Genomic DNA, 18,354 nt, shown 5'->3' on the forward strand with positions numbered 1-18,354 from the left:
GCTGTAGTGTGTGTGTGTGTGTGTGTGTGTGTGTGTGTGTGTGTTTTCTTTCTGAAAACAAACTGGGGCCACACCTCCATGCTTATCATACCTCCCGAACTGGAAAAGTTTGGTCTTCTGAATCATCACCAGTTGCACATTCTGAGCCCTCTACTACTTGGAGCTTCTCTACCCAGATATTGACAATTACTTCACTGTGTGGAGCCAGCTGGCACAAAATTGATCATGTTCTTGTTCTTATCAGGCTAGAAGACTGCACACCTCACTCACTAATCCTGTCAAACTTGTTTCCTTTCTTGTTGACTGTCATTTTCCAGCCTCCCAGTCCTAACCAGCTGATACTGATCAGATGGTGACTGAATAGAAGCTGCCCCAGTCCTGGGTTCATGATGTACGCGTAAGTATTCAGCTTTTCTCAGTTAAGGTTATCAATGGGGACAGAGGTTTGCAGCTCCTGAGACAGGCAGTACAGATGTTGGCTGGTGGACATTAATTTAAATATTAGAGTTTTAATGTGTGCTATTGTATATTAAAGTTTTATTGTTATTGTTTTTAAATGTCAAAATTTTTTTGAACAACAGAGGCCAATGTGGTTTTTTGTTTCTGAATAAAAGAAATAGAAATGATATGAGGTAATAAGTTAACTACATTAATATTTAAAACATTTAGAAAAACCTATACTTCAAAGAATAAAGTGTTTACTATGGCCCATTTACTTTTCCATGTTCCATAGTATGGTATACATTTTTATCATATATTGCTTATTGAAGTATATTCTGGGAAAATGAAAATACAAATTTAAGAGAAGAGTCTATTAGAATTTTTATTTGTTTAACTCTAATAGAAAGTATGATAGCAATGGGGTTATTGTATATATCATGAAAGAAATGATTAAAATTAAAATATTCATATGTAAAAAATTATAAAATTAACAAAATCTAGACTCTGTGACATTTGTCCTAATTGAACTCCAAAATAATTGATTAACTATTGAATTTAAGGTAAATAAATTTGCATTATATATTTATGTTTAGGTAATATTCAGGCTATTGTTTTACAGACTTCAAAAGGAATAACTGGTATTTGATGGATGATTTCATTCAAACTTGTGCTTAGTCTAGCCTTGTTTCTTAAAATGATTTTTGATCTTTCTACAGACAGAAATTTCCCACATATTCTGCACTGACTGATGTTTCCAACTTAATCATGATTTTGTGACAATTTTAATTGTTCAGTTATTTGATTTTGTCTTCAATTAACTTAAATACTTAAAGCCTGTAGCCTGTAGGCTCTGGCACTCTTAAAGGATAAGTGTTCCTGCCCTCCCTAATTTACTTTCAAATTACAACATAAGCCTGAGGAAGACTATTCATTTCATGCATAAATCTCCCCTATAGACCCTGTCATGATAGCAGGATATAACATATTATCTGTACTTCTTACTACCTACAGGAAAGTACATTTCTTATTTACCAAGATAAAGACAGAACAAGACAACATGTACAGTAGAAAAAACTTTTATGTTTAACTAACATTTATATAAATATGATATGCTAAAAATCTGTTTAAAAATTTAGCAAAAAACTTGAACTTCTCTTATTCTAATTTATTTTAGAATATTTCAGTATGTGTTTTCTATCAGCCTGGGTCTCCTCTTTATGGCATTATTTCTAAACACTCACTTTTCTACTCTAAAAAATTATCATTACAACATGAAATTTCTATATTAAAGCCTCATCAGCTTTGATCCAGAGTTTATTATAGTTCTGAGAAATTTTTTTGTTTTATTTTTAAATTTGACATATAATAATTGACATATTTATGGAGTACATAGTGATATTTCAAAGCATATAATACATAGTGATCAGATTATAGTAATTAACATATCCATCATCTCCAACATTTATTATTATTTCTGAGGATTTAAAATATTCTTGTTAATTGTATTTCAAATCAGATCTGCTTTTATGACAAATATTCTGTCAAAAAATATAGATTATGTATAAAGATAAGAGGCTTAGACAATGGGTTTCTTGAATTCATTAGTAAAGGTATTTTGCCCAAGGGATCTAGTCTCAAAGAATGAATGAGTCAGATAGACTATAGCTTCTTAGCAAAAGCCCTGTCTTTCTTGTTTTGTTTTTAAAAATTTTGGTGAAGTAGAAGGAGTACCAGCATTTCGTGTGTTCAAGATCCAACTTTGGACTCATTTGTCTGGTACTTCTCAAGACTTCACTTTTATCTGTGAAATGTGGAGAAGGTTTATAAGTAGACGAATGAGGGGAAGGGTTGCCACCATTATGGGACTTGAAGTAATTTTTGTGAATAGAGAAAAAGCTATTTTTTGGTTTATTGCTTTATTCCTTGGTTTATTTTGGTATTATTCATTTGTTGCTATTGTATTTAAATAGTAATAAAATAAGATCTGTATTAATTTTGTTATATTTTTCCTATATCTTAAGTATTAGTATAAATTTTCTGTTATGGATATATGATTCAGTTTCAGATATGTGATTCAGATATATGAGTATGTGTACCATGCCACGATGGTGAACATTTCTAACTGCGGGTTATGGTCAAAAATATTTTTTAAAACACTGAGTTAGATAACCATGAAGTCCCTTTGAATGATTTCGAAGAGTTAATCACCAGTTAAGAAAGATATTAACTTTCTTCAGGCACTAGAAAACTATTTAAATTATCCAACATTGTAGATTATTTAAGTTTTCTTTCGTGAGTCCCTGTATCTGGTGCCTTCTCCAAGTGAGACAGAGATAAAAGAGATGGTTATCATCAAGTTGAGACCTTTGTGGTGAGGCAAATCAATAAGCCACATTCTGATGGTACACTGTGATCAACGTAAAAAAAAAACAAATACTGATACCCTGCTATGGGGGCGCACATTCAATCTCATAAAAACTTCTTTGTATACCTAATAGCTGTGTTTAGTTTTTAAAAGCAAGTAGAATTAGTAATATGAGAAAGAAGGTATCCTGGGCTGAGAGAACATAGCCCTTGCAAGGGTCATGAGACTTGAGATACACTGACAAATTGATGTTGGAAGTTGTCAGATGAAGCTGAAGTAGTCATTCTGACTATGAAGGGCCTTTTGCAACAGGTTAAGTTTCCGTGCTATATAATAAAAGTTGAGTAAAAATTTAAGCAAGAGGAAAAAAATGGTAATGCAATTTAGAACCATTGGCGTGGGACCAGTGCAGCTTGGTGGTGCTATTGTCACTTTTTGTAGAACTAAATGAAGGGCGTGGCAGAGAGACTGCCTCTGTGTTTGCTGCTTCAGCTTTCTACAATGAATGTTCCTCCTGACATTTAGTGAGACCCCATGGTGTTTCTTTCAAGATATAATCCAAGTTACTGTGAAATTTTTCTCCTACCTTCACATCTTACTTGTTCCTAAAGTACAGCCGTCCTCTCTTCAAACATATATAGCACATTATGTATAGTTCTATTGGAACTTTTCTCTTCATATGCTTACTCGTTTCATTTTTATTTATCTGCTGAAACAGAGAGCTCCCTCCCTTTATTGCTAGTGCCAAACACATTGTCAGTCACATCGTAAACTCTCAACATTTGTACATTGACTTATGATTACATATGGCTAAAACCAAAGAACAGATACTGAGAAAAATAAGAAAGGTTAGGAGTAAATGAAAATTTCAGCTTTTCCTGTTTGTTATATATCTATGCATATACATATCTTACATATCTTCTCAAAGAAGGCATGTGAGATATCTGAGATTTAGTAATTCAGAAAGTAAGTAAAAAGCTGAAAACTAGAGAGAGTGTATTTTAAGTAAACTTAAGTTGTGGTGCTGATGGAGATTTATTGTTGAAGAGATAAAGACATCAGATAGATGCTCATAGACTAGATTGTAAAGTTTCATGTATTCATTAAAACAACAAATACTTATTCTAGCTTACTGTATACTAGCACATACACAAATGTATATATCTACATATATGTAGACACATGTGTTGTGTGTATATATCCTGTGTGTATAAACACATATCAGATACATAGAAACACACACACGTACATGAATAAAACAAATAGAATCTCTAATTTTATGGTGTTTATAACACCATAGGAGGATGAGAAGGGAGCATGATAATTAAACAAATGTATGTGAATTGTGACTTGGATAAGTATAAGGTAAACATTTTGTACTTTTCCAAAAAAAAGTTGCTAATTTATTTCTTTAATGGCTAGCTTTTTAAAACGCAGATCTCCAGTTTATATAACATTTTATGGCCTATTTTTATCTGTGGGAAAATGAAAGCTAAATTTCTGAAATACATTTTAAAAACATTAAATACTTATGTAATTTCCCATCACGCTTAAAGAAGTCCTGTGAAGATCTAAGTAGGACCTCTTAACACTATAACTTACACAAATGTAGGAAGGGGTCTTTGGTCTGCCGTAGGAGTTCCCCTATACCGCATTTGCAGTACCAAATGTTAAAACCATGCTCTGAATGAAGAGATCCCCCAAACAGGCTTTGTGTGAGCAACGTGGCTGTTTATTCACCCAAGTGCAGGCGGGCTGGGTCCAAAAAGAGAGTCAGTGGAGGGTGATGGGGTAGGAGTTGGTTTTGTAGTTTTGGGGTAAGCAGTGGAAAGTTATAGAAGTTATGGTTTAGAGTATTTTTTTTTTTTTTCTGCAAGCTGGGATGGGATGGTAGGTTGCAAGCCATGGGAGCGGATCCTATGGTATGGAGTCACAAGGTTGACGGGGGTTGGTTATAAGTCCAATGGCCTTGTCAGTTGAGGCCGAAATAAGAAACAATAGAAGAATGTCTCAAGTTAGTTAGGTGCCGCAGGGGTTGATCATTCTTCCGCTTTTCATGGTCTTCCAGTTACTTTAAGTTTTCTTATTCTGGGAGGCCATCCAGATATTTATGCGCAGGTCATGGGGGGGTGCCATGACATCCACAGTGCCATCAGCCTAAAAGACCTTACAAAACCAGTATCTTGATCAAGGAGATAAGTCTGTGTTGCTTTAAGCAGTTATTTGCAGTAGTCTTTAAAAAAGATATTGTGTCTTTGGAGTGTGAGATTAGGTGTGTTAAGGTGGTGAATGAACATTTAGGGACAAATATCAAGAAAGTTTTTATACCCTTAGATCATACAAACATTATAAGAGTTCATTATTTATTATGAAGCACTGTCAACTTAGCATTTCAAGAACATTCATATTCAAAATCCAGGTTCAAAACCCAATTCAAAGACAAATCAGAGCTCTTTGCGTTTGCTATTTCAGATTCTGTGTGTTATATTTTCTTCCAGTGTTGTGTATGACTAAACTTGGACTCTTAACTAATTTTCTGTAGTTGTTGTATTTACAATTTATTAACTTGTCTTTAATTATTTGCAAAGTTTAGAAAATTATATAATTAATTTGTTACTGCTTAAAATTTAAATGTAGTCTATTCTGAAGAATTAAACAATTTACATAGCATTATTATCAGGTGATGGGAGCAGCCCACATATTCAGTATTTTATATAAAATAAAAAAGAACTAATTTAAAATATAACTATAAAAATGTATGGTATGATCTGGCTGGATGCAGTGGCTTATGCCTGTAATCCCAGCACTTTGGGAGGCCAGGGCAGGTAGATCACGAGGTCAGGAGTTCAAGACCAGCCTGGCAAAGATAGTGAAACTCCGTCTGTACTAAAAATACAAAAATTAGCCGGGCTTCATGATGGGCGACTGTAATCCCAGCTACTCGGGAGGCTGAGGTAGAGAATTGCTTGTACCTGGGAGGCAGAGGTTGCAGTGAGCTGAGATAGCACCATTGCACTCCAGCATGGGCAACAGAGTGAGACTCCATCTAAAAAATATATGTGTGTATACACACACACACACACAGAGTATGATGTACAAGTGGGAACAATATGACATTTCCCCATTTGTAGGTTAAAAAATATCATTAAATACTGGCAATTTCATGTGGTTCAAGCTTATGAAGTCTTTTCCTAGTCTTGTTTTATTTTTTGTAGACTATAGTATACAGAATGACTAATGCAGCATTCAGAATGCATAATTTTCAAAACTAAGTATCAAGAATTGAAAAATCTTTTGTACTCTTAAAAAAAATGCTGGCATAGATACTTAGAATGTCAAACAACTTCAAAGACACATTCCCACAGGTAAAATAAAAGCAAGTTGGCAAGCATTAACTTCTGAAAATAGAAAAACAAAACAAACTCAGTGCGAAATAGAGAGTAGGCTGTGTCTAGATACTATTGCAAGCAAAAAGAAAAAAATAAAATCTTGTTAATAATTTGATCTACAAGGTGCCGAACAACTGCCTTAACTCTTATATCTACTACTCTTATGCCCACTGACAGATTCTTGTATTTGCTTTGCACTGCTTCTTTTTATAATTAGGCAAATAAACCTGAACAGGCAGAAGGACCCCAAATGAATGAGGCCTGTAATGCAATACATTGATGTCAAATAACAAGAGAAGGCAATGAATCAATACAAAGTAAAAGAACCTACAGTTTCATCTTTTATTTTATTATTATATTTTTTAAGATGGGGATTCTGCTCTGTTACCCAGGTTTTGCTCTGCTGTCATCGCTGCTCATCTGCCTCCCAGGCTCAAATGATTATTCTCCTATCTCAGCCTCCAGAGTAGCTAGGACTACAGGTGTGCACCACACCTAGCTAATTTTTTTTGTATTATTGGTAGAGATGGGGTTTTCTCGAACTCCCGAGTTCAAAAGTGCTGGAATTATAGGTGCGAGCCACCATGCCTGGTTCCTACAGATTTATCTTGATAAAGATTTTTCTTTCTTTTTTTTTTTTGTTTTGTTTTTGGAGACAGAGTCTCACTCTGTCATCCAGGCTGGAGTGCAGTGGTGCAACTTCAGCTCATCGCAACCTCCACCACCCAGGTTCAAGTGACTCTTCTGCTTTCGACTCCTGAGTAGCTGGGATTACAGGCATGTGCCACCACGCGGGCTAATTTTTGTATTTTTAGTAGAGACAGAGTTTCACCATATTGGCCAGGATGGTTGAACTCCTGACCTCAGGTAATCCCCCTGCCTCTGATCTCAGGTGATCCACCTGCCTCAGCCTCTCAAAGTGCTAGAATTACAGGCATGAGCCATTGTACCCAACCTTGATAAAGGTTATTAAAAAGAGATCGAATATAAGTTATTTGTGATACTCCCATCTTTAACACTGAATTCATTATTTCAGTCACACATATAGACTTGAATAGGTTGTAGAGGCCTGTTAAGGATTGGGTTTGCCATATTAGCATATACGCCACCTTGAAACTAAGTCAGCAGTATCGTCTATCTCTCCTCTCTAGCAAATCAGTGACACATTTCCTGTCCCATTGTGGCCCTACTGCCTACCTTCCCCTCCCTTTATCATTCATTCTTCTATAATTATCTTGCTTTGTGGTGGTTAGTACGGCCAGATTATACTTTAATTTCCATCTCAAACTTCAGTTGCTTTGGATGGTACTGACCATGATTTCTGCTAGGTAAAGGAAAGATCAATTCATTTTTTTTGGTAGCTTATATATCATATCACTTTAAAAATATTAACTTATGGGATATTGTGGTTGGGATCTTGGGATATTATAGGTAAAAATGATTGAGACAAGTACCTTCCCTTTTTCAAAAAATGAGCAGAATCATTTTCAGTAAAGTTAACTCAAGAAATGTGTCCTCTTTAGATGACATAGACTTAGATTTCTTGTTTTTCATGATTTTCTTGCTTAGGACTAATTCTGTGTTCTTTACGTCTTGATCTAAGAGCAGCAAAAATTTAGTCAGTGTTTACTACTTCATCAAAACTGGCAAAATCATTAATTTCTTCTCACTTTAATTCATTTAGCTGCTTAGCTACCATATTTCTCCTACTGACAGCAGCTTTTAGAAGAACACTAAACATTACTTATAATGAAACTGTGGAAGATAATGGATTATTAACTGCTCTCCATTCACAAACTAGCAGACTGAGGCAATTTTTTAGTAGAGTTGTGAATATATTGTATTACAGGGATTTATTTGCTCTGACTCTCTTATTTGGAAATTTGGATGGCTAAGATAGACTTGCAGTTCATTATCAAGGAACATAGCAAAGCGAACTGTGATTATGTTCTCACCTTACTACCCAACTTGAACAAACTGAAGTAGGTATTCTTAGGTATTATTTCTGATACTGGTAAGTCAGAGTTGAGACTAAAGCATCATTCTAACATTCCCTCAAAAAAAATTTTTTTAAGTGGATTAGGAACTCAGGCAGCATTAATGTGCATATGTCTAAACTAATAAAAATAAAGTATCCTATATTGATGATTGCCTTTCTGGAAGTAATTTAATAAATGTTAAATAGATGAAGTTTTTCATTCAACAGGCATGTATTAGGAGTTGTTCTAGATGCCTGGTAGTGGTTTATCTGCTTGAATTATGTGTTATCTATGCATTAGAATAAATAACATAAACATTATTTAGAATGGAATCTACCTATTAGAATTGCATTTTCTTTGATTCATATGCTAAGTTGAGAAAACTATTGTTCCATTTATAATATTTAACTGTTTAACTGCATACAATAAAATACATGAAAGCTACATTCCAAATCCCTCAGTATACTTAATGAAATATTGGTATTATCATTCATACAGCTATGAAATAATAAGCTTTTTATTCTGGCTGTGATTATTTTTCAGAGTTTTATCTGTAGCCAGATGCAGTACTATAATAAATTAATGAATTTTCATGCAAATAGAGAAATAAATTTCTTTTTCTTTTATTTTGTTTTTGAGACAAAATTTCACTCTTGTTACCCAGGCTGGAGTGCTATGGCGTGATCTCAGCTCACCGCAACCTCTGCCGCCTGAGTTTCAAGCAATTCTCCTGCCTCAGCCTCCCTAGTAGCTGGGACTACAGGCGCGCGCCACCATACCCAGCTAATTTTTGTATTTTTAGTAGAGATGGGGTTTCACCTTGTTGACCAGGATGGTCTTGATCTCTTGACCTCGTGATCCACCCGCCTCGGCCTTCCAAAGTGCTGGGATTAGAGGTGTGAGCCACCGGGCTCAACCGAGAAATAAATTTCTATTGATCTACTTATGGAAATAAAATTAGGGTCTATCAGATTATGAAATTCAATAGAATTCTAGGTATTCTTACATAGACAAAGTTTAATACTTACATTGTTTAAACTATACACAGTTTGTAAAGTATTTTCTTTTAAAGCTCAAAAGTTAAAATTTATTTTTTCTGTGTTATCCTATACTACATGGTATATATTTTTAAACATCTTGAGAATTAGGTGATTTTATTATGACAATTAATTAGGTATTAATGAATCATTTAATATATACTCAAACCTTCAAAAATAAAAAAGAGTGGTTATTTAAAAATTATAAATTTTAGAAAATAGCATTTGGGTTTTCTTTTTAGTTAATTGGGCAATGATAAGGCCACTTGGCATTAGAGGGGAGCATTTCACGAGTAAGAAACCCTTAAACGTCTTTGTATGCAGCACTGTAATATACTCATTACCTCTTTCACACATGGCCCTTTAGAAATGTGACTGACAGATTCTAGGACATGTTAATTTTGTTGATTTAATATGCAGATTATATTAGCTGTAAACATTGTTGATCACATCTCTCTGGGACAATTATATCTTAATCATAGCTCCTCCGCTGAACTGGATTGCAAAATACCACTGAAATACAAATATTTAAACCAATCATACAGGAAGCTAAGTGAAGAACATTGGCTGCCTATTGAAAACAACTGTTTTAAAATTTATTTGTGTGTATTTAGTTACTTATTCTGCCAGAAACTGCATGGCCATAGCACATTCTATTTGGCATTCAAGTTATATATATAAAATAAAATAGAACTGGTGTTTATTGTAAGTTCAAATGTATTATTATTACTATAACTTTGAATAGGAGACAAAACTGAATTATTTTTAGGAGTAGCATACCAAAAATATTCAACATCAACAAGTAATGTATTTTTCAGAAGCGACTGTACTTAACAGTTTATGAATTCTTTTTCAGTCACTATTTTAATTCTGCTTTTGTCTCCTTGGATGTTTTCCCACACACAGTCACAACTAACAGAATTTGATTTCTCAGGAAACATTTTATGGGCTGTTAGATGAGGGTGGTTAAAATTATTTTGGTTGAAATAATTGGACTTGAGTTTTTAAAAAAAGAATTAATTGAGAGACCATTGAGATATCTCAAAGAACTAAAAAAGCATGGACCTAAGAAGTATGGATCCAGCCAACTGGTGGGTCATTTAGAGGGGGAGGCAAGACTTAATACATGCACACCCTGAAGATATTGCAGGTTCTATTCCAGACCACTGCAATAAAGTGAATATCACAATAGTGAGTGCCACAAGTTTTTTAAATTTCCCAGTGCATGTAGAAGTTATGTTTATACTATACTGTGCAACATTATATCTAAAAAAGGCACATACCATAATGAAAAATACTTTATTGATAAAAAATGTTAATTATCATTGGAGCCTTCAGTGAGTCATAATCTTTATGCTGGTGAGGGTCTTGCCTTAATATTCAGGGCTGCTAACTGATCATGGTGGTGGTTGCTGAAAGTTGATGTGCTGTGACAATTTCTCAAAATAAGACATGAAATTTGCCTCATCAATTGACTCTTTCTTTCAATAAAGATTCCTCTGTAGCGTATGATGTTGTTTGATAGCATTTTCCTCAGAGTAGAACTTTTTTTAAAGTTGGAATCAGTCCTCTCAAACCCTGCCACTGCTTTATCAACTAAGCATATGTATTATTCTAAATCCTTTCTTTTCATTTCAACAGTGTTCACAACATTTCACCAGGAATAGTTTCTGTCTGAAGAAATCACTTTCTTTGTTCATCCATAAGAAGCAACTCTTCATTTGTTCAAGTTTTATTATGAGATTGCAGCATTTGAGTCATGTCTTCAGGTTCCACTTCTAAATCTAGTTATCTTGCTGTTTCCATTACATCTGCAGTTACTTCCTCCACTAAAGTTTCAAACCTCTCAAAATTATCCATGAGGGTTGGAATCAACTTCTTTCAAATACCTGTTAATTTTGATATTTTGACCTTCCCTCCATGAATCACAGATGTTCTTAGTGGCATCCAGAATGGTAAATCCTTTCCCGAAGACTTTCAACTACTACCTATGGGAGCTATAGCCTTATGAATGTATTTCTTAAATAACAATACTTGAGAGTCAGAATTCCTCCTTGATCCATGGGCCGTAAAATAGACTCCTGTTAGCAGGCACAAAAACAACATTGATGTCCTTCAGAGCTACTGGGTGGCCAGGTATACATTGTCTATGAGCAGTAACATTTTGAAAGGAGTCTCTATTTTTTGGAGCAATAGGTCTCAACAGTGGGCTTGAAATATTTGGTAAACCATGCTGTAAACAGATGGGTTGTCATCAGGCTTTGTTCTCCCATCTATAGAGCACAGGCAGAGTGGATTTAGCATAATTCTTAAGGGACCTAGACATTTTGGAATGAAAATCAGCATCAGCCTCAGTCCATTGTCACCAACTGCATTAGCTCCTAACAAGAGAGTCAGCCCGTCTTTGGAAGGTAGGCATTGACTTCTCTCTAGCTACAAAAGTTGCCTACATTGAAAATCTATTATTTAGTGTACCCACATTTATCAGGGATTTTGGGTAATCTTCTGGATAACTTGCTGAAACTTCTACATCGACACTTGCTGCTTCACCTTGCACTCTTATGTTATGAAAATGGCTTCTTTCCTTAAATCGCATGAACCAACTTCTGCTTGCTTCAAAATTTTTGTCTACAGGTTCCACAACTCTCTCAGCCTTCATAGAATTAAAGAGAGTTAGGGCATTGCTTTGGATTTAGGCTTTGGCCTTAATACATGTTGTGTATGTGGCTGGTTTGATCTTCTATCTAGCCCACGAAACTTTCTTTGTATCAGCAATAAGTCTGTTTTACTTTCTTATCATTTTTAATTCACTGGAATAATACTTAATTTACTCAAAGAATTTTTCTTTGCATAATACACCACTTGGCTGTTTGGCACTAGAGGTGTAGCCTTCAGCCTGTTTTGGCTTTCAACATGACTTTTTCTTTAAGCTTAATTATTTCTAGCTTTTGATTTAAAGTGTGAGACATGCAACATCCCTTCACTTGAGCACTTAGAGGACTTTGTAGAGTTATTAATTGCCCTAATTTTAATATTATTTTTCTCAGGGAATAGGGAGGCCTAAGAAGAGGAAGAGAGGGTCAGGGAAGTAGTCAGAAGACACACATTTATCAATTAAGTTTATCATCGTATGTGAGCACAGTTCATGTACCTCAAAATAATTACAATGGTAGCATCAAAGATTACTGAACACAAATCACCATAAAATATATAATAATGAAAATGTTTAAAATATTGTTTGAATTAAAATCATTCTTGAAGTTTCGGATAAAAAGCCTTCCATATTTTTGGAAGATTCTTGAGGCTATGTGAATTAATGTTTATGTATGTGTATTCATTTGAGTGTTTTCAATTGCAATAATTAAAACCTGAGCCTCACACTGGTTGGTGTTAACAATACAAAAATATTATTTAATATAATAGTAATACCAAAAGCTGGGCTGTTGTCAGTGGCCTTTGATACGGCCCCTCAAAAGTGTGATATGAGACCCTGATTATTTCTGTCTTTCCACTTTGGTATTCTTTGTGAGTCCACGTTGTCCTCGGTTTGTTTCTCTTATAGCTTGCTTCTGTTAGAGTTGTAGCAGTCTCAGGTGTCACACTGGGACACAACAATATTCAGAGAAAACAATAAGGAGCTATATCTCAGTCTGACTTATTTTAGAAGAAAAGAAATATTTCTCAACAATTTCCCAACTACCCCTCATATATCACTGGCCAGAGTTGAATTGCATGTCCATTTTTGAACAGCCCTTAGCCACAGAGATTGAATTATCATGATTGAGATTAACTACCTGGGGGTGAAATATATGTATGAAGGTGTTTTAAGGGTTTTTTGCCAAAGAATCAATGGTAATTAAGTTATTTTTATAATTCACTGAATTGACAGTTGGGAACTTGGAACCAACACTAGCCTGAAGCATTTCTCGTTGGAGACACCCAACTTTATATTCAACCTAACAACCTTTCTAACAGATGTGAGGTGATATCTCACTGTTGTTTTGACCTGCATTTTCCTGATAATTAGGAATGTTGTTCACCTTGTCATAAACCTGTTGTTCATTTGTATGTCTTCTTTGATGAAATGTCTATTTAGGTCCTTTGTCCATTTTTAAACCAGATTATTTGATCTTTTGCTATTGAGTTGTAGGAGTTTCTTATAAACTTTGAACATTAACTTTTTATCAGATACATGGTTTGCAAATATTTTCTCCCATTTAGTAGACTGCCTTTTCATTGGTTAATTGATTCCTTGACTGTGCAGAAGCTTTTTAGTTTGATGTAATCCCCTCCCTTGTCTGTTTTTGCTTTTGTTGCCTTTGCTTTTGATGTCATGCCATACTCAATAAATCATTGCCAACTCTAATATCTAGAAACTTGTTCCCTATGTTTTCTTCTAAGAGCTTTAATGTTTCAGGTTTATATTTAAGTTTTCAATTTATTTCAAACTGATTTTTGTGAATGTTGTGAAATAGTGTCCAATTTTATTCTTCTGCATGTGGACGTTTAGTATTAGGGAACTAACACTCTTTATTGAGGACACTTTCTCTTTTCCTTGTCGAATATCAGTTGCCACAGATACATGGGTTTATTTCTGGCCTCTCTCTTCCATTGCATTTGTATATAGGTCTGATTTTATGCCAATACCATGTTGTTTTGATTACTATAACCTTGTAGTATACTTTGAAATCAGGGAGTGTGGTACCTTTAGCATTGTTGTTCTTATTCAAAATTTCTTTGCCTATTTGGGGTCTTTTGTTAGTTCAGATGAATTTTAGGATTTTTTATTTTCATTTCTGTGAAAAATGCCATTGGGATTTTGACAGGATTACATTGAGTCTGTAGATTGCTTTGGGTAGTATGGGCATTTTAACAATATTAGCTCTTTCAATGCATGAACATGGAATGTCTTCCATTTAACTGTGCATTTTTTAATGTTTAACTTCATTACAAACTGCCAAATGGGTTTCTAAAGTGGAGGCACCATTTTGCATTCTCAGCATACCATTTTGCATTCCCAACACCAATGTATGAGTACTCCAGTTATTTTCCCTTGGAGAAGAAAACAAAGTTTTAGCCATTCTAATTGATGTGTATTTCTTATCTACAAAGTATTTTCTACTTCCAAGTAAAAAATATTTTCTACTGTATTTTCTTTTATAAATTTTATAATTTTGGGCATTTTTTTGAAAAAGAAACAATTCTAAAATTTATATTTAAAAGCAAAAGACTAAGAAAAGCTGAAATAATTTTGAAAAAGAATAACAAAACTGCAGGACTCACATTTTGTGATTGTTAGTTGATTCTTGCTGACAATCTATAGTTCAACATGGAAATAATTGTCAAATTAACAAGATTAAGTTTTCTGATGAAGCATAATATATATTTCTCCATTTTAAAGGTTTTATTTGATTTCTCTCATAAATGCTTTAAATTTTTTTGCATGTAAATATTTTACAAAATTTGTTAGATTCACAGATAATTAATTTATAGTTTTTGGTGACATTGTATATGTTCCTGCTTTTACAATTTTAGTACCTATTTGTTCAATGCTTATATATGATAAAAGTGATTTTTATGTATGACCTTTTAGTCTGTGATTTTTTTAAACTTACAATATTAGTCTCTTTATGGTGGGTTCTCAAAGATTTTCTCTATAATATGTTAATAAAAGCAATTTATTCATTGCCATTTTGTATCTTTTATATTTCTTTTTTCTTGCTTTACTGCACTAGCTAGGACTTCCAATACAAGTACACATAAGAACAGACATCCTTGCTTTGTTCCCAGCTTCAAAAGAAAGCATTCAGTCGTACCATTGCATATATTAGCTATAGGATTTCCTAACTTTATAAAGTTGGGAAACTTCTATCCCTAGCTTGCTGAAAGCAGGTTAAGTTTTTCTGAGATGCTTTCTCTGAATATATTGAAGTGATCATATAGGAGTGTTTTTGTTTCTGTTTTGCTTTTTGATCTATAAATACTGTGAGTTATACTGATTGGTTTTCAAATTTTGAACTACCTTTGTAGTTCTAAGATAAACCTCACTTGTTTTTATATAATATCTATTTTAGGTACTCTTGAATTCCATTTTTTAAAGATACTTACTTCTTATTGAGAGGGACTTGCATTTGTTATTTTTTTCCAGCTCCCTTTAGAAAGCTCTAACTTGTCCAATTTTAAAAAATATGCTTTTTGGTTTTGTTATGAGAACATGCTGGATTCATTAAAAAAAAAATTGGAAGTATTTCGTTTTCTATTATTTGGCAGAGTCTTTAAAATGATGTTGTTATTCTTAGGTATGTACTATTCAGGCATCTGTATCTTTCTGAATGAACTTTGGAAGCTTTTGTGTTTCAAAAAGATGTATCCATTTTATCTATATGAGCAAATTTATTGGCATAATGTCATTCATAGCATTTATTTATCATTCTTTTAATTTTTGTAGGTCTGTGGTAATATCTTCCTCTTCATTCCTAGTGTTGCAAATTTGTGCCTTCTTTTTTCTGAATAATTCTATATGGAGGCTTACCAATATTTATGTATCTTTATCATGAACTGACTTATTTTTATTGATTTCTCTACTGTTTTCAGTTTCATTAGTTTCTTTATTATTTCATTTTTTCTGCTTTCATTTGGTTTACTTTGCTCTGCTTTTCCCCAGTGTCTCAAGGTGGGGCTGATTATTGCTTTCTTATTTTCTTACAAAAGAATTTAAATCTGTAAAATTTCCCCAATTATTGCCTTATGTGCATCTCACAAATTTTCTATGTTTTCATTCAATACAAAATATGTTTTCTTTGCATTTCATTTTTTTTAATTTTTATTTTACTTTAGGTGTATACTATATCCAGCATTTCTCCCCATGTTATCCCTCCCCCACCCTCCCCACCCCCTGCTGTCCCTCCTCTACCCCCACAACTGCCCCCAGTGTGTGATGTTCCTCTCCTTGAGTCCACATGTTCTCATTGTTCAACACCCACCTATGAGTGAGAACATACGGTGTTTGGTTTTCTGTTCTTGTGTCAGTTTGCTGAGAATGATGGCTTCCATATTCATCCAAGTCCCTACAAAGTACACAAAATCATCATTTTTTATGGCTGTGTAGTATTTCATGGTATATATGTACCATATTTTCTTTGTCCAGTCTGTCATTGATGGGCATTTGGGTTGATTCCAGTCTTCGCTATTGTACACAGGGCTGCAATGAACATATGTGTGCATATGTCTTTATAGTAGAATGATTTATAGTTCATTGGGTATATACCCAGTAATGGGATTGCTGGGTCAAATGGAATTTCTATTTCTAGATCCTTAAGAAATAGCCACACTGTCTTCCACAATGGTTGAACTAATTTACACTCCCACTAACTATGTAGGAGTGTTCCTATTTCTCTGCATCCTCTCCAGCATCTGTTGTCTCCAGATTTTTTAATGATCGCCATTCTAACTGGCATGAGATGGTATCTCAATGTGGTTTTAATTTGCATCTCTCTAATGACCAGTGATCATGAGCATTTTTTCATGTTTGTTGGCCTCATATATGTCTTCTTTTGAAAAGTGTCTGTTCATATCCTTTGCCCACTTTTGAATGGGGTTGTTTGTTCTTTTCTAATACAAAATATTTTTAAAGTTTTTTGTACCTCTTTTTAATTCCTAAATCATTTAGAAGCTTGTCTAATTTCACAGTATTTGGGGATTTTTCAGATATCTTTCTGTTATCAACTTGTGGTTCTACTCTGTTATAATCAACATATTTCATAAGATTTATTTTTTAAAATTTGTTGAGGTGTGTTTATGAACCAAATTGTGCTCTTTTTTTTTTTATTAGTTTTGTATATGCAGTGGAAGATTATGCGTATTATGCTGTTGTTGGATGGAGTGTTCTATAAGTGTCAACTAGGTCAAGATGGTTGATAATGTTTATAATTGATACTATTTCTTTATTGATTTTTGTCGACTTCGTCAGTTACTGAGAGAAGAGTGTTGATGTCTTAAACTATAATGTGTTTTTGTATACTTCTCCTCTTCATTATAACCGTATTTGCTTCAAGTACTTTGCAGCTCTGTGGTTAGTTGCATACACGTTTATGGATGTTTTCACATTGTTATGTTGATGAATTGACTCCTTTATAATCATCTTTCTTTAGTTCTTGGCAAACCCTTGATTTAAAGTTGGTTTTATGTGATATTAATACAAATATACCTCTTTTTGTTGTGATTCACTTTACTGCACTTCATGGATATTGCTTTTTTTTTAACAGTTTTCATTTTACAATAGATAATCAAGAAAAGTCAAGCCATATCATCACCGATTCGCACAGATATTTCCTTAGCCTATATCCAATTTTGTCACTCAGTTTCTACATTCCACAAAACACTAGGACACAAAAACAATTCAGCCAAATTCGTTGCCACTTTATTACAAGAATAGCCTTTCCACCATTGTCCAATAACATGTTTTGCATTTCTATCTGAGACATCACCAGAATCACCCTTTATGGGATGATTTAATTTTTCTATAATCAAAGAACATGCTTTATAAGATTTAATTTGTTTTAATTTGTTGAGGTGTGTTTATGAACCATACTGTACCCTTTTTTGATGAATTTTGCCCATGCAATGTGAGAAAATGTGTACTATGCTGTTGTTGGGTAGAGCATTCTATAAATGTCAACTAGGTCAATAATTGTATAGTATTAGAAAAATAAATATTTTAGAAGTTTACTTTCTATAGAGCAAATTTTGCAGAGGGAAGATTTATTAGGATGTTTAATCACATATTTAGGAACTCTAGAAGAGATATAGAGAAGAATGCTGTAGATTCTGTCCTTTAGGAAATTAGGAACTAAGAGAGGGTATAATTATTAGCATAAAAGGATATTAAATGAGGTAGATTATAGTCTATATACTAACTCAATAATGTTTATTAAGCACTACTATGGCTCATGTACTGTGCTACACACTGGAGTTATAGCAATGAGCAATATAGGTACTATTCATACTCTATGGGGTATTTACTGTCTAGCTGGGTAAAAAAGGCAATATACCTATTTTTAGGGGAATAGTACTGAGATTTAGCTTATGGCTAAATCCTGGGGAGGAAGTGTCTGAGTCGGTGGATTTTGCTGAGATTCACAATT

The 18,354-nt window shown here is 33.8% G+C and overlaps 1 protein-coding gene across 1 annotated transcript in view; it reads left to right on the plus strand.

The window, feature by feature from the left end:
* The first annotated feature begins 337 nt into the window (after positions 1 to 337).
* LOC100415441 (transmembrane serine protease 11F) overlaps positions 338 to 18,354 on the plus strand; it is a 71,720-nt gene continuing 53,703 nt past the window's right edge. The window contains exon 1 of the mRNA XM_002745787.5: positions 338 to 397. Coding sequence (XP_002745833.2) covers positions 387 to 397 — 11 coding nt within the window. The 5' untranslated portion in view covers positions 338 to 386. The remainder of the gene's footprint in view (positions 398 to 18,354) is intronic.

Source organism: Callithrix jacchus, chromosome 3, assembly GCF_049354715.1.
Source record: "Callithrix jacchus isolate 240 chromosome 3, calJac240_pri, whole genome shotgun sequence".
Taxonomy (NCBI): domain Eukaryota; kingdom Metazoa; phylum Chordata; class Mammalia; order Primates; family Cebidae; genus Callithrix; species Callithrix jacchus.